Source organism: Nomascus leucogenys, chromosome 14 (genome assembly GCF_006542625.1).
Source record: "Nomascus leucogenys isolate Asia chromosome 14, Asia_NLE_v1, whole genome shotgun sequence".
In the NCBI taxonomy this organism is placed as follows: Eukaryota; Metazoa; Chordata; class Mammalia; order Primates; family Hylobatidae; genus Nomascus; species Nomascus leucogenys.
This window is the reverse complement of record NC_044394.1, coordinates 161,880-189,127: the sequence shown is the minus strand read 5'-3', so window position 1 is coordinate 189,127 and position 27,248 is coordinate 161,880. Positions and strand designations below refer to the sequence as shown.

At 42.8% G+C, this 27,248-nt stretch overlaps 1 protein-coding gene across 1 annotated transcript in view; it reads left to right on the top strand.

Moving 5' to 3' along the window:
- Positions 1–19,972: 19,972 nt before the first annotated feature.
- LOC100587077 (leucine-rich repeat-containing protein 37A3-like) overlaps positions 19,973–27,248 on the top strand; it is a 10,811-nt gene continuing 3,535 nt past the window's right edge. Inside the window, 9 exon segments of the mRNA XM_030828167.1 lie at positions 19,973–20,413; positions 20,558–21,551; positions 21,554–21,707; positions 22,625–23,695; positions 24,106–24,155; positions 24,158–24,187; positions 26,122–26,393; positions 26,523–26,990; positions 26,992–27,232. Coding sequence (XP_030684027.1) covers positions 20,018–20,413; positions 20,558–21,551; positions 21,554–21,707; positions 22,625–23,695; positions 24,106–24,155; positions 24,158–24,187; positions 26,122–26,393; positions 26,523–26,990; positions 26,992–27,232 — 3,676 coding nt within the window. The 5' untranslated portion in view covers positions 19,973–20,017.

Sequence of the window (27,248 nt, the reverse complement as noted above, 5' to 3'; positions counted from 1 at the left end):
GTCACTCCCCATTCTTCCCTACCCGCTAATCCCTGGAAACCACTAATCTACTTTCCATCTCTATGAATTTGCCTATTCTGGACATTTCATATACATTAAATCATACAGTATAGATCTACTTTATGTCTTTTTTTTTCACTTAGCATAATGTTTTCATGTATTCATTTCATTGCTGCATATTTCATTGTATAAAGATGCCATATTTTATTTATCCATTCATCAATTGATGGGCATTGGGCCCACTGTGTTGGCTTATGCCTGTAATTCCAGGATTTTGGGAGACTGAGGTGGGCGGATCACTTGAGGTCAGGTGCTCGAGACCAGCCTGGCCAACACGGTGAAACCCCGTCTCTACTAAAAATAGACAAATTAGCCAGGCACGGTGGCGGGTACCTGTAATCCCAGCTACTCAGGAGGCTGAAGCAGGAGATTGCTTGAACCCAGGAGGCAGAGGTTGCAGTGAGCCGAGATCATGCAATTGCACTCCATCCTGGGTAACATAAGCGAAACTCCATATAATAATTATATGTATATATATAATTTCAGCCAGGCATGGTGGGTCGTGCCTGTAATCCCAGCATTTTGGGAGGCCAAGGTGGGTGGATCACTTCAGCCCAGGAGTTGATGACCAGCCTGGGCAACATGGCAAAAACCCATCTCTAAAAAATGCAAAAAATTAACTGGGTGTGGTGGCATGTGCCTGTGGTCCCAGCTACTTGAGAGACTATGGTGGGAAGATCACCTGAGCCCAGAAGGTCAAGGCTGCAGTGACCCATGATTGCACCACTGCACTGCACTCCAGCCTGGGTGTCTCAAAATATATACATATATATTTTTATTTATTTTTTAAAGTAAAGAATATATATATATATATATACACACATATATATATATATATATATATATATATATATATATTTTTTTTTAAGGACCATGAGAGAATTTGAAAAATGAAAGCAATTTTTTTTTTGAGAGGGAGTCTCGCTCTGTTGCCCAGGCTGGAGTGAAATGGTGCAATCTTGGCTCACTGCAACCCCTGCCTCCTAGGTTCAAGCAGTTCTCCTGTCTCAGCCTTTCGAGTAGCTGGGACTATAGGGACTACAGGCATGTGCCACCATGCCTGGCTAATTTCTTTGTATTTTTTAGTAGAGACAGGGTTTCACCATGCTGGCCAGGTTGGTCTCAAACTCCTGACCTCAGGTGATACACCCCTCAGCCTCCCAAAGTGCTGGGATTACAGGCGTGAGCCACCATGCCCGGCTGCAATAAATTGTTTTATTCATTTGTTCACTCTCAAATATGTATTATGCAACTTTTATGTACCAGGTATTATATTTTTTATTTTTTTTCATTTATTTATACAACTTTAGAAATTGGTTAAGTATATTTGCAAGACTGTCTCAGTAATGAAATGAAAATTTTCACAGGCCATTAATCTTAGACTTTGTGTACTATGACAACCCAAAAGAGACAGAAATGTTTAACTCTCGGCTTCAGTTTTCTCATCTCTAAAATATGGAGGATGAGGTAGGTGGTCTCTAAATTTGTTTCTACTCCAGCATTCCGTGGTCATATTCTCTGCTCTTTCCTCCCAAACCACACATTGATTTCATTATAATAAAACCATACAACCACAGGACATTTTGCTGAAAAAATATCTAGTTTTCAACTGTAACAATTGGCTCTAACTTTACAGAAATTATAATCAGAAACAGTATTATGTCATTTTATATAAATGGAAATTGGCTCTCTGATGACAGTTCCAGTTTCAAAATGAGGCAAATCACTGGTAACATTCACTGTTTTATTTCAGCAGGAAAAGAGTTTTATTAACGTATATTTCTTTTAGATCTTAAAATTTTTGCCTAGAGACACTAACTTCAAAAACTTTCAAAGCAATGGTACGGAGGTGTGGATAAATTAGGTTGGTCTTTTAATAACTGGAATCTGACAATTTTTCTGACTATGAAAGTTTTTTTAAATGACATTTTGCATTTATAAAAAGTATAATGGGAAAAAGTTTGAGGGAGAAGCTACAGCAGAGTGGTGTGAGCATAAGTTTTATAGTCAAACAACTGAGATGGAATCCCTTTCATGAAACTCCTTATTTTTATGATCTTGTTTGGGCAGATTACTTAACCTCTCTAAACCTTAGTTTACTCATTTGAAAACTGAGGGTAATCTTATTACCCAACACACAAGGTTCAGTGAGGTTTACATAAAATAATGGAAAAAAGTTGTCTAGTACAGTGCTTATAACATCAGTAAGTGGTACTATTTTTTTTTTTTTTTTGAGGCAGGCTCTGGTTCTGTTGCCCAGGCTGGAGTACAGTGGTGCAGTCTGGGCTCACTGCAACCTCTACCTCCTGGGCTCATTCAATCCTCTGACCTCAGCCTCCCTAGTAGCTGAAACTATAGGCACACACCACCATGCCCAGCTAATTTTTGTATTTTATTTTATTTTATCTGTTTATTTTTTGAGATGGAGTCTCGCTCTGTTGCCCAGGCTGGAGTGCAGTGGCATGGTCTCAGTTCACTGCAACCTCTGCCTCCCAGGTTCAAGCGATTCTCCTGCCTCAGCCTTCCGAGTAGCTAGGATACAGGTGTGCACCACCATGCCCAGCTAATTTTTGTATTATTAGTAGACGGGTTTCACCATGTTGGCCAGGCTGGTCTCGAACTCCTGACCTCAGGTGATCTGCCTGCCTTGGCTTCCCACAGTGCTGGGATTACAGGTTTGAGCCACCGCTCCTGGCCTAATCTCACTATTAAGTGCTGTACATTTGACACAAAGCAGTGCAAACAGAAATTGATTAGGAAGCTGGCATAAAATCAGTCAGGACCTGACTTTGTTTTGTGGCATTATGTTTTGTTCTGTAAGGTATAAACCCAGCTCTCTGACCAAGTCAGTTGACAAACACCTTACATAAAAGCTTCTCTCGGCGGGGCGCCTGTAATCCTAGCACTTTGGGAGGCCGAGGTGGGTGGATCACGAGGTCAGGAGATCGAGACCATCCTGACCAACATGGTGAAACCCCATCTCTACTAAAAATACAAAAATTAGCTGGGTGTGTTGGTGCACGCCTATAGTCCTAGCTACTCAGGGAGGCTGAGGCAGGAGAATCGCTTCAACCAGGGAGGTGGAGGTTGCGGTGAGCCAAGATCGTGCCATTGCACTCCAGCCTGGTGACAGAGCGAGACTCTGTCTCAAGGGAAAAAAAAAAAAAGAAAGAAAAAAAAAGCTTCTCTCTGAGGTTTGCTTAATGGTATAAGTCAGCTAGGGCTGCCATAACAAAATATTACAGATTGGGTGGCTACAATAGCAGAAATTTATTTCTCACAGTCTGGAGGCTGGAAATCTGAGATCCATGGTAGAAGCAGATTTGGTTTCTCCTGAGGCCTTTCTCCTTGGCTTGCAGGTGGCTGCTTTACCTCTGTGTCCTAATATGGCCTTTTGCCTATCTCGTGCTGTTATAAGGATACCAGCCCTGTTGGATCAGGGCCCCACCCTAATGACCTCATTCAACCTTAATTACCTACCTTCTTCTGCCTTTTTTTTTTTTAAAAAAAGTCAGAGTCCCGCTCTGTCACCGCGGCTGGAGTGCTGTGGTGCAATCTCAGCTCATGGCAACCTCCATCTCCCAGATTCAAGCGATCTTCCTGCCTCAGCCTCCCAAGTAGCTGAGATTACTGCTATTTGCCGTGACACCTGGCTAAGTTTTGTATTTTTAGTAGAAACAGGGTTTCACCATGTTGGCGAGGCTGGTCTCGGACTCCTGCCCAGGTAATCCACCTGCCTCGGCCTCCCAAAGTGCTGGGATTACAGGTGTGAGCCACCTCGCCTGGCCCTTAATTATCTTCTTAAAGGCATAACTTATCCCCCAAATGCAGTCATATTGGGAGGTAGAGCTTCAGCCTATGAATTTGGGGGGTGAGGGGGCACAATTCAGTCCATAACAGGTCAGGAGATAAGAGTTCTCTGTGGGGATGGGGGGCAAAGAGTGTTGTGACTTGACAATCAGATCCAGAAAAGTCTTACAGACCATCGTAAGAATTTTTGTTTCCTTTTAAAAATGAGATCGGAAGCTTTGAAGTTTTGAGCGGTCAGTCACTCTTTGATTCCTTCTCTATTTTGAGAATGTAGGGAACAAAGGCTAAGTAGAGTAACTAGTCAGGAGACCAGGATTATTATTGTAATAACCTAAGCAAGAGATGATGTCTTGGGTCAAGGTGAGAGTGATGAAGGTGGTAAAAGTGGTGAGATTCTGGTGTTTTGTTTGTTTGTTTTTTGAGATGGAGTCACACTCTGTTGCCAGGCTGGAGTTGCAATGGCGCAATCTTGGCTCACTGCAACCTCCGCCTCCTGGGTTCAAGCGATTCTCCTGCCTCAGCCTCCCAAGTAACTGGAATTACAGGCATGCACCACCACGCCCAGCTAGTTTTTGTATTTTTAGTAGAGATGGGGTTTCACCATGTTGGCCAGGCTGTTCTCGAACTTCTGACCTTGTGATCTGCCCACCTCGGCTCTCAAAGTGCTGGGATTACAGGTGTGAGCCACCACATTTTCTTTATCCAGTCTATTCGGTAACATTTTTGTTCTGTCCCTGAGAATGCTAAAGTCAGAGCAATAAAGCTTGTTTGTTATGGTTCTGAGTAATTTGTTTAAATCCCATTCTGCATGTTGAACTCTTAGCCGTTGTAGGATAACATAAGGAAGAATGAGTGTTCAAGCAAAGGAAAGTGCCTGTGTGAATGGATGCACATTGTGTTTGAACTGAGGTGGGCTGGGGCTATACAGACATAAATACATTAGATCACTAACTCCTCCCCAGAGGTAACTACTATCCTGACTTCTAACATTTCAGATTAGTTTTGTGTTATGTCTTTGAATTTTGTATTCTTTTGTTTCTGCTTCTTTCCTTCAACATCATATTTGTACTATTGGTCCATGATGTTGTGTGTGGCAATAATTTGTTTATTCACATTGTACAGTATTCCAGTACATGAATATCCATTCTACTCTTGATGGACAGTTGGGTTGTTTTCAGATTGTGCTTCTTTGAACATTGTTTTAAATACCTTTGGGTGGACACATATATAGGCTTTCTAGCAATGACATTGTTTTGTCACAGGGTTGCAAACGTTCAGCTTAATTAAATCTTGCCAAACAGTTCTTAAATTGGGCATACCAAGTTACGGTGTATGAAACCATACACCACAGTTTATGAAAGTTCCAGTAGTTCCACATCCATACTGGCACTTGGTGTGTTGTGTTTTTCGTTGTAGCCATTCAGAAGCATGGTGGTGTTGCATTTTGGTTTTAATGTGCATCTCCCTGACTTGGGTACACATTTTGCTTGGCAGTTTGATGCCTTTGTGTCAAAGTATCTGTGAATGGGTTGTTTCTGTAAGAACAGAGGAGTTTTTTGTTTGAAGCATACTCCCCTCTGCCCAAAGTGAAGTCTTAAAGTAAACTCCAATATACAAAACAGATTAAAAGGAGTATTTGCTGAGAAGCAGTATAGCATGGTAATTAAGAACATAGATTCTGGAGCCAGATTCTGATAGGAATCCTTGCTTTGCCATTTTCTATCTGTGTGACTTTGGGCAAGTTACTTAGCTCCTATTTGCTTCAGTTTCCTCATCTCTACCATGTATGTAATAATAATACTTTGATCATAAGGTTAATGTTAGGCTCAAATAAGTTAGTTTATATGCAGTTCTTAGGACTGTATGGTACCTAATAAGCACTTGATATTGTTGGCTGCTATTAGTAGTGGTGGTGTTGGTGATACAAATTTGTTTATGAATTTATATCAGCTGACAAGAATAATAAGGCTCTGCTATTGAGCACAAATTTGAAATCGAGGATTATGAATGATAGTTGGATTTTATTTTAGCCTCAGCATCCAATTTTTGTTTTTGTTGCACATTATCAAGAAAATAATGATTCAAAGAGATGAACAATTGAAAATAGATATGGTTTTTCCAGTAGTCTCAGAATTCCTTTAAGTTTTAATCAGTTTAAATGACAAGAAGTAGCAGAAAATGTTTATTTTGAAATTATTAAATATGCATAATTTGCTTGGATTTCCTGTTTTAAAATAAAAATCATAGAATTAAATTTTATTAAAAAATTAATTTATGGTTTTAGCATCTATTATTTTATCATGACACATCTGCATAATAAATTTGCTTATTATCACTTTCAGCCACAGGATAAGATGAGCAGCAGATGTACTCAACACTTGCGTGGCATGATAAAATGTGCTCCGTGGGTACTGTAGTGTGTGTTTGCTCTCTGGTGCAAATGTAATGAGCCAACGACACATAGGCTTGAATTAGAAACAAATCAAAACAAAGACAGCTACAGTTTTCCTAATCACATATTTTCAAGATATTTAAACAAATTATGGCAAGTAAAGGTACACAAACCCAAAATGAATTTTCTAGGGAGCACAAGGTATGTTTTGCTTGGTGTCTGGTGTGTTAATACTAGGAGGCATATAAAACATTCATTTATCTGCTGTCAGAGTATTAGTTCATACTAGTTCCTTCTACAGCTGTCCTCCACAGTCACCAGTTGTAGATTACACACAGCCTTGCCTGTTGGCAGCCAGCGACCCTTAAACCCAGGGAACATTTTCAACTATGCTCAGGCTTTCCAACAGACTAAACGAGTACCTTGACAAACTCCTCTAGCACCAGCTTTATTTCTCCCCAGACTGTCTCCCACTGCTCGTTAGCCAAGTATGGGCTCCTCCAGTCTGGCCAGTCTCCCCTCTGCCTCACCACCACCCTCTGCCTCACCACTGGCATGGTTTTGTGTTCCCTTCTCTGTGGTAACAGTGTCAGGAATGCTCTCATTACCATCTGTCTTGAGTACTGTAATTTCTTCCTTTGTGGTTCTGTGTGGACACCACCTCCTCCCTGAATCATTCCTCTTTGCTATCAGTTATTCTTTCCTGTGGAATCCTGTCCTGACATTCTGTATCTCAGGATCTATTAATAAAACTTTAAAAAAAAAATATCCTAAAGTTGTGCACTGTGAGCACTACCTCAAGTCAGTGCCACTCACAAAACCCATCAGCAGAGGGAGCTAAATAAAAGAAGATGAGTCCCTGAAATTGAGGAGACCTGAAGCAGGAAAAGTACTTATAAACAATCAACTTTCACAAACTGCCAGTGCTAAAGAGCTTGAGTAGTGTTGGAAATACATTATTTGGGCCCCAATCCCAGTTTAAAACTTTGATGAGGTGATTTGTGTTTTTGAAAGAGTTAATTCTATGTCATGTTAAAAAATAAACTGTTTAGGGGGATGACCTGATAAATATAGGAATATTAGAGAACCAATCTAATGTATTCCCCTCGTCTGAAAGTTTTCATTATTAAGGATGATGAAATGAGGTCACTGCTTTGTGAAGACTTGCATATGGAACACTGAGTCTGAAAGTTGCTAAGGATTATGGATAGCCCATTCTGAGTTTAAACATGTACTTTTTCAAGTGAATTTCTTATTTTGTTTTGATCAAGTGTATGTATCTTAATTTCAGTTAGCAGACTTGAAGAAAGAGAAGCAGAACTGAAGAAGGAATATAATGCATTACATCAAAGACACACTGAGGTGGGTTTCTAGGTTTTTCATTACCATGCTATTATTGAGACAAAGAAATGAACCTTAGAAAATATGTCTTAATTTTTCTTTGAAAATCAGAATTTTTTTAAAAAGAATAATTATTGGGGATTCTTTCAAGAAAACATTAAATTTCACGTGGCATTTACCTAGTTACCAAATGTCAACTTTCCTTGGAATTAGCTTTCATGGGGTGAATTAGTATGCTACAGAATAATTTAGTTATTTAAGGCAGCTATAGTACTTCTCTCCTTGGCTGGCTAAGCAAAAACCTATGTGCACATAATGAAGTTTCTGTGATGCTAGGATGAGAGAACTGATTTGTTTTTTTATGAGTTTGGAAATTATGGATTGGTAAGTTATTGGTAAAGGGTCTCTACATTTATTATCCATTGTAAAGGACTTATTTGCATTAAGCTCATAACAAATAATATAAGCACAAATTATAATGTGTTAAAATAACCCAAAAATAGGTTTTTTGCATGAGTTTTCAGTATTTTTTAACAGTTCCAGCACACAGTCTCCTCAAAGGAAATTAGAAAATGTACTTGAGGGTTTTTTAACCTTTTTATGATTCCCTGTCAGCCTTTCATGTTGCTTTTGTTTCTGTTATCTTCATATGAAAATTATTTTTGTATGTCATGGTCAGTCTGGGGTTCACATACCCAAATAAATACAATTTTTATAGTTTTATGCAATATTTGTTACATGAAAAAAATAATTCCTCTCTCTTTCCCCTTGCTAGTCCTGTATTTCCCATGATACATATGGTTCCAGTCTTAGCCCGTTTTTTTGTTTTGTTTTGTTTTTTTCTCCCTAGTTTGTGTGATCTCTTATCCTGCGTCTGGTAGAAACTATGTTGTTGTTTTTCTTTAGAAGAGTATAAAAACCTTTATAATCTATAATCATAAAACAATTTAAAATCATGTTTTAGAGAATATCCACACAGATTGTATTCTGTGTACAGTAAGCATATTAATGCTACAAAGATTGTATTTACATTATTATATTGTAGCTATATTCTGTTGTTGCTTGTGTGTGTGTGTGTGTGTGTGTGTGTGTGAGAGAGAGAGAGAGAGAGAGAGAGTCTTGCTCTGTTGCCCAAGCTGCAGTGCAGTGGTGTGATCTTGGCTTACTGCAACCTCCACCTCCTGGGTTCAAGCGATTCTCGTCCCTCAGCCTCCCAAGTAGCTGGGATTATAGGTGTGTGCTACCATACCCGGCTAACTTTTGTATTTTTAATATAGTAGAGACAAGGTTTCTCCATGCTGGCCAGGCTGGTCTTGAGCTCCTGACCTCAGGCAATCCACCCACCTCCACCTCCCAAAGTGCTGGCATTACAGGTGTGAGCCAGTGTGCCTGGATGTTGCTGTTTATCTATTTATTTATTTAAAAAAATGTTTTAATACTAGCCATTGCTTTTAAGGAACAGAAAACCCCACCGCACATTGCATTTGAATAATGTGGTTAGCACTTTCTTGGGGTAGGATGTAGAATTTTTCCCTGTTAGCCTTGACACATGAGATTTTATTATTACAGTCTTAGGTTAATAACCATACCCAAAGCATGAAGTACCACAGAATTGACATCCAGTAGTAGATGGAAAGGATGGTCCATGAAGGGCTGGAACCACAGAGCTCAGGGAAGACAGGAGCAGGTTATACAGCAGGTTTTCAGTGTGTAAAAAATACCCACATTTGGCCAGGTGTGGTGGCTCACGCCTGTAATCCCAGCACTTTGGGAGGCCGAGGTGGGTGGATCATGAGGTCAGGAGATTGAGACCATCCTGGCTAACACAGTGAAACCCTGTCTCTACTAAAAATACAAAAAATTAGCCAGGCGTCGTGGCGGGAGCCTGTAGTCCCAGCTACTCGGGAGACTGAGGCAGGAGAATGGTGTGAACCTGGGAGGCAGAGCTTGCAGTGAGCCGAGATCGCACCACTGCACTCCAGTCTGGGCAACAGAGCAAGACTCCGTCTCAAAAAAAGAAAAAAAAAAACCCCACATTTTGGCTGGGAGCAGTGGCTCATGCCTGTAAGCCCAGCACTTTGGGAGGCCAAGGTGAGCGGATCACTTGAGCCCAGGAGTTTGAGACCAGCCTGGGCAACATGGTGAAACCCCGACCCTACCAAAAAAATACATACAAAAATAGCCAGGCATGGTGGCCTGCGCCTGTAGTCCCAGCTATTCGGAGGCTGAAGTGGGAGGATCACTTGAGCCCAGGAGGTAGGGGATACAGTGAGCCAATATTGTGCCACTGCACTCCAGCCTGGGCAACAAACCCTGTCTCCAAAAAAAAAAAGCCCTCACATTTTAATGACATTTATTAGACATTAAGGTTTAATTTTAGTGGATATTATGATTTAATGACATTGGTGGATATTAAGATATTAAGGTTGCTAAAAGGCCTATTACTGATTTTCACATCATTCATTTCAATGTCTAAACAATGTACTCTATGTACTGTTTGCTTAAGTAGTACTTATTAAAGCTGATAATTATAAATACATATGTTTTTTATATATATATATATTTTTAAAATTAGGGTCTCACTCTGTTTCCCATGCTGGAGTGCAGTGGCGCAGTCATGGCGCACTGCAGCCTCAACCTCCTGGGCTCAAGCAGTCCTCCCACCTCAGCTTCCCAAGTAGCTGGGACCACACACATGCATGGCAATTTTTTTTTTTTTTTGAGATGGAGTCTTGTTCTGTCACCCAGGCTGGAGTGCAGTGACGTGATCTCAGCTCACTGCAACCTCCACCTCCTGGGTTCAAGCGATTCTCCTGCCTCAGCCTCCTGAGTAGCTGGGATTACAGGAGCACGCCACCAGGCCTGGCTAATTTTTGTATTTTTAGTAGAGGCGGGGTTTTCCCATGTTGGTCAGGCTGGTCTCAAACTTCTGACCTCATGATCCATCTGCCTTGGCATCCCAAAGTGCTGGGATTACAGGCATGAGCCACCGCTCCTGGCCAGTGCACGCCAATTTTTAAAATGTTTATTTATTTTTATTTTTTGTAGAGATAAGGTCTCACTATGTTGCCCAGGCTGGTCTGGAACTCCTGGGCTCCAGTGATCTCCTACCTTGGCCTCCCAAAGTGCTGGGATTATATAGGTGTGCGCCACTGTATCCATTATAATTTATAAATTTATAATTTATAATTTTATAAATATATATTGGGGGAAGTAATTGATAGTGATAAATAATAAACAATGCTTTTGTTTTTAAAATGAAGCTCTAATCTTTTTTAATAATTTAAAATTATTTAATTATGATATATTAAGTATAAAATATAAAATATGTACTTTTTTTTTTTGAGATGGGGTCTTGCTCTGTCGCCCAGGCTGGAGTGATCTTGGCTCACTGCAGCCTCTGCCTCCCAGGTTCAAGTAATTCTCCCACCTCAGCCTCCCAAGTAGCTGGGATTACAGGAGTGCACCACCACACTCGGCTAATTTTTGCATTTTTCATAGAGATGGGATTTCACCATGTTGGCCAGCCTGATCTTGAACTCCTGACCTCAGGTCATCCACCCACCTTGGCCTCCCAAAGTGCTGGGATTACAGGCGTGAGCTACCATGCCTGGCCTAAAATATATACATTCTAGAAAAATAACTGTAAAGTGAAATTTCATATTTTTTCCATATATTTAATAAAGGTGAAGATATGCTTCTATAAAAAAGCCTGACATACTAATTTTAAATGAAAACATATACTTTTTTTTTTGTCTGTTTCTATTCCTTGAGGAAAAGATAGTCTAGGAAGAAAAAAAGATCCCAGGAAAAATTGTAATTACCAAGTCAGAGAGCTAGGTCTGTCCAGTAACCAAGGCAGATTTCCTACGCCACCCAAAAGCTCTTTTCATAGATCTCCTCCCTCAGTTATGAGCAGTTTCTATCCTCTGACCTGATAGGCTCCCTATGTTTTGTTTTGCCTCAAGGAAGGAAGGTTTATGTAACATAGATAGGGCTGCTTTGAAATATGGGTCTGTTCTGCTCTAGCCCACAATTTTTTCTGTTTATACATCTGTTCTAGAGATGTCATTCAATTAGCAATTATAAATAGCTATCTAAAGCCAAAGAACTAGGCGCCCTTAAAACATAAACTCTGAAAACATTCAGGGAAAGGAAGCCTGAAGGGGTTTAACCTTAACCTTTTCACTATTATTTCCAAAGAAGATAATGTCTTTTAATGGTTGTTTAGCACTTTTATGAAACACATTCATTGTTGCTTAAGGGAAACCTACCATGGCTTTTTTTAAATTTGATTTAAGAATAACTATTCTTAAATTTAAATAGTCAACTATTCTTAAATCAAATTTTTGTATACATTACTGAATTTGCTTAAAAGAAGACATGCCTTAAAGAGGGCAGTGGAAGAAATATAAAGGACAACTTTGAAGCACTCAGGCCCACATGCATATGCTAATTATCAAAAACTTTAGTCCTTTGGAATCTTGGGAGAGCCTCACATCAGGGAGTGTTTGATTGCATTCTCGTTTTATCCTCTGACCACATTCTCATCCATTCCCATTTTACAGATTGAGGTTTAGAAAGAGTCTATAAAAGGATTTGCCCCAAATTCTAGGCTAGTTAGTGACTAGTTTTGAAGCCAGGTTTGTCAGATTCTATTGCCTGGATTTTTTTTTAAGAGGGAATCTCGTTCTGTTGCCCAGGCTGGAGTGCAGTGGTGTGGTCTCGGCCCACTGCAACCTCCGCCTCCAGGGTTCATGTGATTCTCCCACCTCAGCCTCCTGAATAGCTGGGACTATAGGCTCATGCCACCACGCTCGGCTACTTTTTGTATTTTTAGTAGAGACTGGGTTTCACCATGTTCTCCAGGCTGGTCTTAAACTCCTGGCCTCAAGTGATCTGCCCGTCCCGGTCTTCCAAAGTGCTGGGATTACATGTGTGAGCCACAGCACCCAGTCTGCCCGAACTTTTAATAACACTAACACCTTGGCCGGGTGCGATGGCTTACGCCTGTTATCCCAGCACTTTGGGAGCCGAGGTGGGGGGATTATCTGAGATCAGGAGTTTGAGACCAGCCTGGCCAACATGGTGAAACCCCATCTCTGCTAAAAATACAAAAATTAGCCGGGCATGGTGGCAGGCACCTGTAATCCCAGCTACTTGGGAGGCTGAGTCAGGAGAATCGCTTGAACCCAGGAGGCGGAGGTTGCAGTGAGCTGAGATCGTGCCACTGCACTCCAGCCTGGGTGACAGAGCAAGACTCCGTCACAAAACAAAAACAAAAACACACTAACACCTTTAGTTCCACTAGACATTTTTCTTTTCCCTCCCTCCCTTCTTTCTTTTTTTTTATTTTTAAATTCTCTTTCTTCCTTTCTTTTCTTTCCTTCCTTCCCTGTCTATTCCTTTCCTTTCCTCCCTCCCTTCCTTCTTTCCTTTCTTCCTTCCTCTCTTTTTCTCTCTCTCTTCAGTTGTTTATTGCTGAATTGACTTCTGAATGTGTGAATTAATATGCATACCTGGGAAAATTGAGAACTGCAGTTCTGAGACCAGAAGCAATGGACCTGGTGGACCCAGGAATAGATTATCTGAAGCGTGTCCTATTTTACTTTCTCAGTTCTCTTTTCTGTCTAACAACACTGGTGCTCCCTCCCACACACTTTTTTTTTTTTAACCTGAGTGATACTGTGAGGCCTTATTAATATTTAAATTTTTATGTATAATTTTTTTTCTACTTTTTTGTGTGTTTATAGACTATAGTGCATATCATTTTATTCCAGACATCAGGAAATGCTTTAGGGTATGGGATTTTCTTGAGGGTATGAGGAAGAAAGGACAATGGGCTCATTGCCTGCTCAGAGAATTAAGTACAAAGGCAGATAAGGCCTGAGTCCTGTAATTCTTTTTTTTTTTTTTTTTTTTTTTTTTTTGCGATCTCGGCTCACTGCAAGCTCCGCCTCCTGGGTTCACGCCATTCTCCTGCCTCAGCCTCTCCGTGTAGCTGGGACTACAGGCGCCCGCCACCACGCCTGGCTAATTTTTTTTGTATTTTTAGTAGAGACGGGGTTTCACCGTGGTCTCGATCTCCTGACCTCGTGATCCGCCCGCCTCGGCCTCCCAAAGTGCTGGGATTACAAGCGTGAGCCACCGCGCCCGGCCCGAGTCCTGTAATTCTTAAGAACTCAGATGACTGAGTCAGGCAGGCCAGAGTTCTGGCCCCAAAGCTAGTGACAACTTGAAAAGTTAGTCATTGACCAGACAATCAACTTGGATAGAGTTTACCTATGAAATCATGATATGGTGAGGATTAAATGGAGAAAAAATGGCTGTAACTGCACTGACTGACATATAATTGGTGCTCAATAAATAATAGCTGCCATTTTGTTGTTATTGTTCTCTCTTTTCTTTTCCCCCTCCAGTCATTTTTGGTTGTCAGTTCTTTCCTTTAAAGTGCTAGTTTGGATGAGTTAGAATTGATTTCATTATATAGATAATTTTGGAATGTCAGAATACTATATCTGTAATTACATTGGACTAGTCATTAAAAGAAAGTTCAGAATAAGATAATAGAGAATCAATCTGTAGAATGGCTATTGGGGGAGAACTATCTTTGCATTTTGCTTATCATTCTTTTTCTATATTGAGTTCATAGATTACTATAAAGCAATCTGGGGTAAGTTTGTTTTCTTCATCTGAATGCTTAAAGAAACTTAGGTCCTCCATTTGAACAAATCAATCCCATACATACAATTACTTTACTATCCAGTGTATATAAGAATTCATGACTGGGCGCCGTGGCTCACACCTGTAATCCCAACACTTTGGGAGGCCGAGGCGGGTGGATCACTTCAGGTCAGGAGTTCGAGACCAGCCTGGCCAATATGGTGAAACCCCATCTCTACTAAAAATACAGAAATTAGCCGGGTGTGGTGGTGGGCACCTGTAGTACCCAGCTACTTGGGAGGCAGAATCGCTTGAATGTGGGAGGCAGAGATTGCAATAAGCCGAGATCGCGCCAGTGTACTCCAGCCTGGGTGACAGAGTGAGACTCATGGCTCACTGCAGCTTTGACCTCCCTGGCTTAAACGATCCTCCCACCTCAGCCTCCCAAGTAGCTGGTACCACAGACGCATCCCAAAATGCCCAGCTAATTTTTAAAATTTTTTTTGTAGAGACAGGGTCTCCCTGTGTTGCTCAGGTTGGTCTCAAACTCCTGGGCTCAAGCAGTCCTCCCACCTCAGCCTCCCAAAGTGCTGGGATTACAGGCATTAGCTACTGCACCTGACCTCTTTTATTTTTAAAGTTTTTTTTTTTTTTGCGGGGTCTCATTCTGCTGCCCAGGCTGGAGTGCAGTGGCATGATCATAGCTCACTGCAGCCTTGAACTCCTGGGTCCAAGCAGTTCTCCCACTTCTGCCTCCTGAGCAGTAGGGACTACAGGCGAGTGCCTGCTAGTTGTTGTATTTTTTTTTCTAGAGCCGGTGTCTTGCTATGTTGCCCAGGCTGATCTCAAATTCCTGGCCTCAAGCAATCCTCCTACCTCCCAAAGTGCTGGGATTACAGGCATGAGCCACTACAAAGCCTTAATTTAGGCCTTCTAAAACCTTTTGAAAATTTAAATTGAGATTGATTAAGCCTGACAGTCACTTTGTTATATTAGTTTCAGTTTGATTTTTGTTCCTGAAAATTCTTCCTGACACAAGGAAGCTCATTATTTCTGACTTGCTGATAGATGAAAGGTGTATTTCTCCAAAACTGTTTAGTAAATGGTGGTAAAATCTATAAATTTAAAATAAAAAGTGTGTCAGTTAAAAATTTTTAAGATACTATATTCATGTGATTCTGTTTTCATTCTTTGTGGATAACATTTGTTGTTTGGACTAGTCTTCATTGGGGAACAGTCTGGTTAATTTGTTTTATTTCATGCATCAGAGTTCAGCTTTTTGTTTATTTGATGATAAATAACATCTTAAAATTAACTTACATTTCCTAATATTTGTACATGCCAAATAAAATTTCTACAACAAAAGCATGCTTTGTAAAGTGAATTTAAACTTTTAAAAAATTTTATTTGGTTACTTAATATGCTACAGTGTGTATTTTAAGTTATAGAGAGATTGAAATGCATCTTAATACAGCTAAAGTTTAGTGACTTCCAAAGCTATTCTATGTACAGTGTTAAGAATTCAAGTGATATTCCTTAGGAATGGTGAGAAGGGACATTAAAAAAAAAAAGAATTCAAGTAATATTCCCAAGAAAGACATCAACCTTTGCTTGCCTCTTAATATTTACACCCTTTAAATACTAACACACTATTTCTTGTTTTTCAAAATTCATTTTTTTCTTATTCATATCATGTTATTGTCTCTAGCAAAGGCCTTATGATTTTATGTCTTAATTCCAAATTTAGGCTTGTTAAAAGTGAAACTATATATTATCAAGAATCAAATAGGACGTTAGAAGTTCTTGGCAGTTTATGTACTTTATATTCTTGAAGTTTTTACTTTCATATTCAGCTTGTCTATCATATGATTCCTTATCTAAGACTCAAAAAGTATTCTAATTTTTTTCATTTGTATTAATTTGCTGCTGTTATAATAGATGATTATACTAAGTAATGATACCAGTAACAGTGAAAGGAGAAAGTATTTTAACATTCTTTCAACTAAATATACAGAAAGAAGAAACTTGTCTTGGTATTAAATTAATTAAATTGAAAGTTATCATTATTCTGTTAATTCCTTTTAAAATGGAAGAGATCAGCACATAAGGATATGGTTTCTTCAGAAGTTTCACCTTAATTTCTTTGTTGTGTCTCATTTTAGTGAATGGGTTTCTCAAATGCCATCTATTATTTTTAACCGATGGTCTTTTATGACTTTTTTCCCAGTGTCTGTTTACTAATTTGTGTTCTTTATGTCAATATTATTTTAATAGCATCACATATTGTAAAAAAAAAGTGGGTTTTTTTTTTTTGCCATCCTAAGCAAGATATTAGCTACTTTTGTGTACACCAGCATCCTTAAATGTAAGTATTTGCATGTGGAGATAAAAACTCAAAGGTAACAGGGCTGGGTGCAGTGGCTCACACCTGTAATGCCAGTGCTTTGGGAGGCCAAGGCGGGTGGATCACCTAAGGTTGGGAGTTCAAGACCAGCCTGACCAACATGGGGAAATGGTGGCGCATGCATCTCAGCTACTCTGGAGGCTGAGGCAGGAGAATCGCTTGAACCAAGGAGGTGGAGGTTGTGGTGAGCCAAGATCATGCCATTGCACTCCAGCCTGGGCGACAAGAGCGAAACTCCATCTCAAAAAACAAACCAAAAAAACTCAAGGGTGGGATAACATAGCCAGTGTAACCATAATTCAAAAGAAGCAGCAGAATTTGGAGTATAATTTGTTTCATTCTCAGGAAAATGTGAAACTCTGAAACTGCTTTTTGAGTGCAGGGTATTTCTGGGGCTTTTCCTAAAGTCTTGACCCTTGGCTCTGACCCCTTATTTGAAGTTTGGAGAGCAGAACTGAGGACTGTATTACTACAGTTGTGGACACAGGAGAAGGGTTAGTCTCCTCCGGCCCCAGGAGTAAGGGATGCTGGGCTGCTTCAACACAGGCCTTTTTAGAACTGCCTTCAAACAGGATACCAGAGAAGTGGGAAGAATGTAACTGACCTTAAGACTGATTGTGCTTCAGCTTTCAAAAACTATAATGCCTTTCAAATATGGCTCATTGCTTGGATCTCATTATCTCCCATATACCTTGGGTGGACTATTTTGCTGAAGATCTTTCTGTCAATCATTTACAATCGTGCTGCAAAACGAGGTTTCCAGTCAACAATAGACCACATATGTGATGGTGGTTCCATAAGAGTATAAAGGAGCTATCCCTGTACAGGCATATACCATTTTTATCTTGTTGTTGTTGTTGTTGTTGTCGTCTGTTGCCCAGGCTGGAGTGCGATGGCACCATCTCAGCTCACTGCAACCTCTACCTCCTGGGTTCAAGTGATTCTCCTACCTCAGCCTCCTGAGTAGCTGGGATTATAGGCATGCACCACCATACTCAGCTAATTTTTGTATTTTCAGTAGAGACTGTTTTTCGCTATGTTGGCCAGGCTGGTCTCAAACTCCTGACCTCAGGTGATCCACCCACCTCTGCATCTCAAAGTGCTGGGATTGCAGGTGTGAGCCGCTGTGCCTGGGCGCCATTTTTATCTTTTATACAATATTTTAACTGTACCTTTTCCATGTTTACATACACAAATACCTGCCATTGTGTTACAGTTGCCTTTAATATTCAGTACAGTAACATACAGTACAGGTTTGTAGCCTAGGAGTCCTAGGCCATGCCGTATAGCCTAGGTGTGCTGTAGGGTACAGCACCTAGGTTTGTGTAAGTATACACTATGATGTTAGCACAATGGTGAAATCACCTGACACATTTCTCAAGCTCCTGACATGGCAAGCAACACATGACTGCATATGAAAGCTCTAAAATAGGGATTAAATTTCTAAATTCATCTCAAAACAGTCATTATTTACTATTTATGGATTTTTTTTTAAAAAAGCAAAAAAAAAGTTTCATTTCAGTGGGAACTTAATTTGGGGTTAGAGTGTTTCATTTAACTTTTACCCCAAAGTTGCAAAGTGTTTGGAAGTTTTTCCCTGTAAAATAATTATTTTAATTCAATTTAAATAAAACCCACCAAGGAAACTTCCAGCTTTAAGAAGTCTAGCTTCCTGTGAAATGTGAGAGGAAGTTAGCACTGATTTCAGAAATCTAATTATAACAATAGATCCATCCCTAAATGAGGCGAATCTTGGAATCCCTTCAATTTTATTTTATTTTTTTGAGACGGAGTTTCTCTCTTGTTGCCCAGGCTGGAGTGCATTGTTGCGATCTCGGCTCACTGCAACATTTGCCTCCCATGTTGAAGCAATTCTCCTGCTTGAACCTCCGGTGTACCTGGGATTACAGGCATGCACCACCACGCCCAGCTAATTTTGTATTTTCAGTAGAGACGGAGTTTCAGCATGTTGATCGGGCTGGTCTGGAACTTCTGAACTCAGTGATCCGCCCATCTCGGCCTCCCAGAGTTCTGGGATTGTGGGTGTGAGCCACTGTGCACAGCCCCCCTTCAATTTTAAAACCATCACTATGCACCCTATGCCTGTGCACTTGAATAAGATGAAGCACCTTCTTGGAGTTTACCTGCTGATAATTGTGCCAGACAGTAATAAAATAGGTAAGAATGGCTGTGGGGGAAGTCAGCTGGGTTCTAGTTATAGTCACATTTCAGGAAATTATTTAACATGCTGACTTTAACAACCTAAGCCTCTTCTCCATGTGTGCACACAGGGTAGATCTCTGAAGTGTGGCGCTGTAACTTCTAGGGTAATGGCTGTGTTGAGTTAAGGCAGGACGACAGTTCAGCCTCCTCCCATGCTAGTGCAAAGGGCTCTTCACTCGGATTAAAACCTTCTCTCCGAGACTGAATCGCCCACCCCCAACACCCCTCCTACAGAAAATTTGAAGTCCTCGCTTATTCCCTGGTAGCCCCTACCTAATAGGGTGGTGAATTAATTATCAAACATGCAACAGTTTAGCGAAAACGGCAATATTTTGGAATAAATGACTGTAACGTGCGTCCTGCTGCCACCCTAACAGGTGCCCATTTTGAAGGTCAGTTTCTCTCGCTGGAAGGAAGAGTATTCTTGGATTTCACCTTGGAGGAGGAAGAAGTCAGGCTGCCAGAAGTGAACTAGCACTTCTTTTTTTTTTTTTTTTTTTTTTTTAGACAGAGTATTGCTCTGTCACCCAGGCTGGAGTGCAGTGGTGCCATCTCTGCTTACTGCAAGCTCCGCCTCCCAGGTTCATGCCATTCTACTGCCTCAGCCTCTACGAGTAGCTGGGACTACAGGCGCCTGCCACCACGCCCGGCTAATTTTTTGTATTTTTAGTAGAGCTGGGGTTTCACCGTCGTCTCGATGTCCTGACCTCGTGATCCGCCCACCTTGGCCTCCCAAAGTGCTGGGATTACAGGCGTGAGCCACTGCGCCCGGCCTGTGAACTAGCACTTCTGCAGATCCCAAGGTGAGGTCCCATGACTTCCTTGGGAAGCTCTGCCACGCCCCCACCCGACCCCACCACACCATACCACAGCAGGCCACTGGAGTCCTGGGACCACCCCGGCCTGCGGCCCAAATCCTTCCTCACTAAGGGGAGGGGAGGGGTGCTTGGGTGGGATTGTGACATAAGATTGCCCTGGTAACATGGAGCAGATCTGGACCCCAGCCTAATAAAGGTGGCATAACGGTGTCATAAAGACAGGGCGGGGCGCACGCTCATAAGGGGCATGAGCATCTCCGGGCTGCCAGAAGGGCTCCCGTTGAGTGCGCAGCACCAGCGTGTGTCATGTCTTGGCTGCGTTTCTGGGGCCCATGGCCCCTCCTTACGTGGCAACTGTTGCGTCTACTAGTCAAGGAGGCTCAGCCTCTGGTGTGGGTCAAGGACCCACTCCAGCTGACCTCTAACCCCATGGGGCCACCTGAGCCCTGGTCTTCCTGCTCCTCCCATCTCTCGTGGGAATCTCCCCATGCACCTGCTCCCCCAGCAGCCCCAGGGGACTTTGATTAACTAGGGCCCTCTGCTTCTTCGCAGATGTCAGCCCTGCCCCAGGAATTGACTGAAAATTTGGCTCCATTCCTGGACACGGATTCAGCTGGAGAGCTGCCCCTGGGGCCAGAGCAGTTCTTGGCTGCACATCAGGATTTAAATGACAAGCTGACTCCGCAAGAAAGGCTCCCAGAGGTGGTTCCACTGCTGGATGGGGATGGGGATCAGAACCAGACCCCAGTTCAGCTTCCTCGCCTCAAAAATAAGGTTCAAACTGCAGATCTAGATCGGGCTGCAGGTCATCAGGCAGATGAAATACTTGTTCCACTAGAAAGTAAGGTTTCAAAACCAACTAAATTTGTTTCGCCCAAGAACCTGAAGAAAGATCTAGCTGAGCGTTGGAGCCTTGCTGAGATTGTTGGGATTCTACACCAATTATCCAAACCTCAGCATCAGAAACAGACTTTGCAGGATGGATATTCGAGTATGGACACACTATATCCCGGCAGCCTGCCTCCAGAACTCCGGGTGAACGCAGATGAGCCTCCAGGGTCAACTGAGCAAGTTGGACTTTCTCAATTCCATCTAGAGCCTGAAACTCAAAATCCAGAGACCCTGGAAGACATCCAGTCCTCTTCACTCCAGGAAGAAGCCCCAGCACAGCTTCCACAGCTCCCTCAGGAGGTAGAACCTTCGACCCAGCAGGAGGCCCCAGCTCTGCCTCCAGAGTCCTCTATGGAGAGTCTAGCTCAAACTCCACTGAATCATGAAGTGACAGTTCAACCTCCAGGTGAGGATCAAGCTCATTATAACTTGCCCAACATTACAGTTAAACCTGCAGATGTGGAGGTTACTGTGACTTCAGAGCCCAAAAATGAGACAGAATCTTCCCAAGCCCAGAAGAAGGCCCCAATTCATCCTCCAGAGGAGGTGGAACCTTCTGCAACCCAACAGGAGGCCCCAACTGAGCCGCCAGGTCCTCCCACGGAGCCTGAACTTTCCCCCAGTGAGCAGGAGCAGCCAGCTCAGCCTTCTGAGTCTTCTGGGGAGGTTGAATCTTCTCCAGCCCAGCAGGATGCCCCAGCTCAGCCTCCAGAACATCATGAAGTCCCAGTTTCACCTCCAGGTCACCGTCAGACTCAGCATTCAGATTTTCCCAGTGTCTCTGTTAAGCCTCCAGACATGCAGCTCACCATAGCAACAGAGCCTAGTGCAGAGGTGGAAACTTCTCCAGTCCACCAGGAAGCTATAGCTCAGCTCTCAGGTCCAGGTAATGTAGAACCTCCTGCCATCCAGCACGGGGGCCCACCTCTACCTCCAGAGTCATCAGAAGAGTTGGACGTTTAGCAATTCAATAGGCGACTTCAGTTCAATCTCTGGAACCTATTAATAATGAGAACCTCTCTCCAACCCAGCAGGAGGCTGCAGCTGAGCATCCACAGACTGCTGAGGAGGGTGAGTCTTCTCTAACCCAGCAGGAGGCCCCAGCTCAGCCCTTAATGTCCCCTGAGCAGTTTCGACATTTGAAAGACCAGCAAGACATTATAATTCAGCAGCTAAGTAGACCTGAAAATTATGAACTTCCTCCAGTCCATAAAGAGACCACAACTCAGTCTCCAACTCAGCTCTCCTCAGACTTTGGAAGTTCACTGAATGATGAAGCAATAGGTTCGCCTCTAGATGTGTCATATCTAGATCTAGATAGGGAGCTTACCAAACCTACAGCTGTCACTATGGGGGAAGAACCTTCTCCAGTCCAGCAGGACAACCCTCCTATTCCCACTGAACAGGCTGACTTTTCTCTAGCCCAGCCTGATCTCCCTTCCCCGCCTCTGCGTTCTCCTGAAAAGATTGAATCTCCCATCCACCAAGAGGCCACAGCTCAGACTCTAGATCCCCCTAAGGAGGCAGAACCTTCTCCAGTCCAGCAAGGGTTCCCAGCTGAGCCACCAGAGCCCCCTAAGGAGGTTGAACCATCTGCAACCCAGCAGGAAGCCTCGGAAGTCCACTGAAGAGGTCAGTCCTCCACCACAGTGGGAGATACCAGCTCAGCCATCAGAGCCACCTGAGAAGGTCGAACCATCTCCAGTCCTACAGCAGGCCCCAACTCGGCTTTTAAAACCACCTAAAGAGGTAGAATCCTCTCCAGTCCAGCAGGCAGTCCCTGCTCAGTCTTCAGACCCCGCTATGGTGATAGAACCCTCTCTGACCCAGCAGATGGCCCCATCTTTGCCTCCAGAGTTCCCTCAGGAGGTAGAACCATCTGTAACTCAGCAGGAGGTTCCAGCTCAGATTCCAGAGTCCCCTATGGAGGCAGAACCTTTCTCTGACCAAGCAGGAGGTCACAGTCCAGGCTCCAGAGTCCCCTAAGGAGGTAGAACCTTCAAGGCAGCAAATGGTCCCAGTTCAGCTTCCAGAGCCACCTAAGGAATTTGCTGCTCAACCTCCAGCTCATTATGAGGTGACAGTCCCAACACCAGGCCAGGGTCCAGCTCAGCCTTCAACATTGCCCAGTGTCACTGTTCAACCTTTGGATCTGGGACTTACCATCATTCCAGAATTCATGACAGAGGTTGAACTTTCTCCCATCATGCAGGAGACCCCAACTCAGCCTCCTAAGAAAATTGTACCCCAACTTGTAGTATGTCGAGTGGTAACAATTCCAACACCAGGTCAGGATCAAGCTCAGCATCCAATGTCACCCAGAATTACAGTTCAACCTTTGGACATGGGACTTACCATCACTCCAGAACCCACTACGGGGGTTGAACATTCTACACCCCTGAAGAGGACTATAGTTCCTCCAAAGCACCTTAAGGTGATACTTCCACATCCAGACCAGGTTCAGACTCAGCATTCACACCTGACTGAAGCCACAGTTCAACCTTTGGATCTGGGGCTTACCATCACTCCAGAATCCACAACAGAGGTTGAATCTTCTACAGCCCTGATGACTACAGCTCCTCCTCCAGAACACCCTGAGGTGACCCTTCCACCTTCAGACAAGGGTGAGGCTCAGCATTCACACCTGACTGAAGCCACAGTTCAACCTCTGGACCTGGAGCTTAGCATAACTACAGAGCCTACTACAGAGGTTAAACCGTCTCCAACCACGGGGGAAACCTCAGCTCAGCCTCCAGACCCGGGGCTTGCCATAACTCCAGAACCCACTACAGAGATTGGACATTCCACAGTCCTGGAGAAGACTACAGCTCCTCGTCCAGACCAGGTTCAGACTCTGTATTGAAGCCTGACTGAGGTCACAGGTCCACCTAAAAAGTTAGAATCTTCGCAGGATTCGTTGGTGCAGTCTGAAACTGCACCAGAGGAACAGAAGGCCTCCACAAGCACCAACATATGTGAGCTCTGTACCTGCAGAGATGAGACTCTGTCATGTGTTGGTCTGAGCCCAAAGCAGAGGCTCCACCAAGTGCCTGTGCCAGAGCCCAACACCTACAATGGCATCTTCACCACCTTGTAAGAATCACCTTTCCTCAATCATCCTCTGTGTCTTGCCTGACATGGCAGCCTTTTCCTGTAGGCCTTCCTGGGCCTTCTTTATCTCCCCAAGCCATACTGACAACTGACTTTCTGTTTTCACCTTTGCTTGTCAACTCTCCCTTCTCCTCCTTCTCCTTTAATGTTAGTTAGACCCATTCTCCAGTCTTTTACTTTTACCCCAGTCTTTTACTCGTTTTCTTATCCATTCTTATTTAGCCCCATCACATCATTGCTTAACCGCTGCTCTGCTCCTATTTTCGCTTCACCTTTTTTTTTTTTTTTTTGAGACAGAGTTTCACTCTTGTTGCACAGGCTGGAGTGCAATGGCACGATCCTGGCTCACTGCAACCTCCATCTCCTGGGTTCAAGTGATTCTCCTGCCTCAGCCTCCTGAGCTGCATTGAGGCTGTCTGCAAGACAGTCAAGCTGCATTGCAACACTCATGTCTGACTAACACCATACATTGTCGTGAGTCCAAATTGCTTGGTGATAAATTGTTACATTATTTTAAGTATTTGTTTTTAAATTTTTATTTTTAATTGATGAAATTTTAAGCTAATGATATAATTGCTTTATTTACTCAGTCGGATTTAAACTCCCTCAACTTCTGAACTACTCCCTTGCTGGGAGTCAGGTTCTCAGTTATTATTACAAAATTTAATAGTGGAACAGTTCCATATGCATAAAGGACCAAGAGAAAGGAATGGGAGGGCTAGGGAATAACATGAACATCCACACACTGTGTACTGTGCTCTCTGCTTGGTGCTTTGCCCCCAGTGATAATTTCTTCATATAGTGCAATGTAGTTTATAAGCTGGTTTTATATCCATGAGGCCTCAAATACTCTCTGCCTTTTAGGACAGATGTAGATCTGGTTTTGTTTTTGTTTTTGTTCTTACAATTTTATAAGAGTAGAAGAGATGCTGTTTTATTTGAAGCCTGAGAGCTTCTGGTTCCATAACCAGAAATTGCTACCTGGCTTTTCTAATGGAATGGAGGGCTTTTCCATTCTTAGTCCATCCAACTCTGAATTTGCTCTGAATCTCAAACTTTTCAAGTCATAGAACAAATGCTCAAGTGCTTTCAAGAGTTTTTCTGTAGATTAGGTTTATTAGCACCAACTTCATGACTTCTAAAATGTGACTTCTTGAATACAGGTATCTACCAGTGATATGGGGTGGACAATTAATAATGCTTGGCTACTTCTATAAAGACAGTGTTGCTTATTTTTCAAAACTTTTTCTTTTTTTTTTTTTTTTAACAATTATATTCTTCCCTTCTCCCCAAGACGTGGGCAGAAAAGCATTGTTAATCTCCTTTTACAGATGAGGAAAAACAAGATCAGAGGTGCTGAGTGCTGTAGCCTAGTGCCAGGTCTTCTGTCCCCGATTCTGGGTTCTCCCCAAGCCCATGTTTCTCTTTTCTCGCAATCTTTACTTCTTCCGCTGGCCTTCAGCACCACCCAAAATACTTTTACTTCTGGAAAAGAAGCCCAGCTGCACACTGGCACACTTGACCTTCATGCAGTCAGAAGCTTTGGATGATTCCCCATCCAAAATATTAAGAGATGAAATGAAAGCAAAGGAGGCATCTGACAAAAGTTGCTTTTTCCCTTCTGCATTTAGGACTTCAAGTAATGTTTATCCAGAAACTGCTATCATACCATAGATTCATTGTATATTTAACAACATAGGCATACAATCTGGCAAATTAACAATCTCTTAACCTACACCCTGGATCCCTGCCCAAATTTAAGAAAATAACTAAGGTGGACGCAATGTTTTTTTCCATGTCGCATCTTCTGTGATGGGGCTATGATATGTGGGAGCAGAGAATGGGGTGGGTGGGTGGAGCACATGCCAGACGAGGATCTATCAGCAATGGGAGGGGGCATCCACTTTAGCATCTCCTCCCTGCTCCTCTCAGAGGACCGCCTTTCATTGCATTCAGCTGTGTTGGTAGCAAGAACACGGGCACACTGAGGGTGAGGAGAGCGGGAGCCTTGTGCTCTCTCTGCATGTGAGGCAGGACAGCACAGGGTACGGAGCAGTCTGCAGAGAGGCCAGCTCATCAGCTCATCAGGGAAGCACTTGTCTTCCACCTTGGGCTTTGACCGAGCACTGGGCAATTGGCCCCTGGGGATCAACGGAATAACCCTAAGCAGAGTGACTGTATGTCACACTATGGAATGTTCCAAGTAGGTGGCCATGTTTTCAAAAGATGTCTTTTCCTCCTTTCATTGTTGCCATTTCGTAGGTTTAGGTTTGGGTGTAGTTTCTCCTCTCTGAATGGCACTCGAACGTTTGCTGACTCTTACTCTGTGTGACTGGGGCGTACAGCTATGGACTGAGTATGAAAGATGATCAGGGATCTTTCATGATGAAAACAGTCTCTTCTGACAGCTGAAGAAGCATCTGTAGGGGATCCAGAAGGAGTGTTAGTGAAGGCATTGCAAGCCTGGAAGCAGCACACAAGCACTGAGCTGACTATTGAGTCGGAGGCGCCCTCAGACAGCAGCGGCATCAAGTTGTCAGGCTTTGGGAGTGAGCAGCTAGACACTAACGACGAGAGTGATGTTATCAATGCACTAAGTCACATCTTGCCTTATTTCTCAGAAGGAAATCTAGATGAAGAATCGATAATGTTATCATTCGCTAAACTGCTTTTTTCAAATGTACGAGATGGAGATAGGCTCCTGAGTATTTTGAAAAACAATAGAAAGAGCCGCTCACAGTCCAGCCTTCTAGGTAACAAATTTAAACACCAAATATTTGCAAACAAACTAGAAACTGTTGAACCACAGGAAAACAGCCTGGCAAAGATCCAAAGTGTAGGCAAAAACCTGCAGAGAGTGAACAGAGTCCTCATAGGCCCAAGGAGCATCCAGAAAAGACACTTCGAAGAGGTGGGAAAGCACAGCACTAGAAAAGAACAGGATGCCCAGGCATTTGTGGACAATGTTGCCAAAGAAAAAAGGCTTGAGAGTCCAGCCCCAAGGGAGCTGGAACAGCCTCACATAGTGCAGGGGCCTGAAAAGGTAGCGGGAAACACCATCTACGCCAAGCCTTTGTTCGCCCAGGAGCATAAGGCAGCAGTATCCTCTATGCTGAAACCCTTCTCCATGGGCGTGCCTTCTGCCTCTAGCCCTGCAAAAGCCCTACCTCAGGTCAGAGACAGATCAAAAGACTTAGCCTACACCATTTTAATTTTAGAAATGGCAATGGCTAGGGTTAAAAACATGGAGGCTGCTAAACCAATCGCACATTCCAGAAAAAAAATACCGCTTTTATAAAACTCGCTCCCGTGTGGCCCACAGAACACCCAAGGCCAAAAAGATTAGAAAGTTTAGAAAGGGCAGTTATCTCAATAGACTGATGCTCGCAAAGAGGCTGCCGTTCTCTGCAGAGAAGAGCCTCATAAATTCACAAGGGGTTTTTTCATCCTTAGGAGACCTGAGTCCTCAAGAAAACCCTCTTCTGGAAGTATTTGCCCCTTCAGAATGTTTTAGAGAAAACACTAACATAAAAGA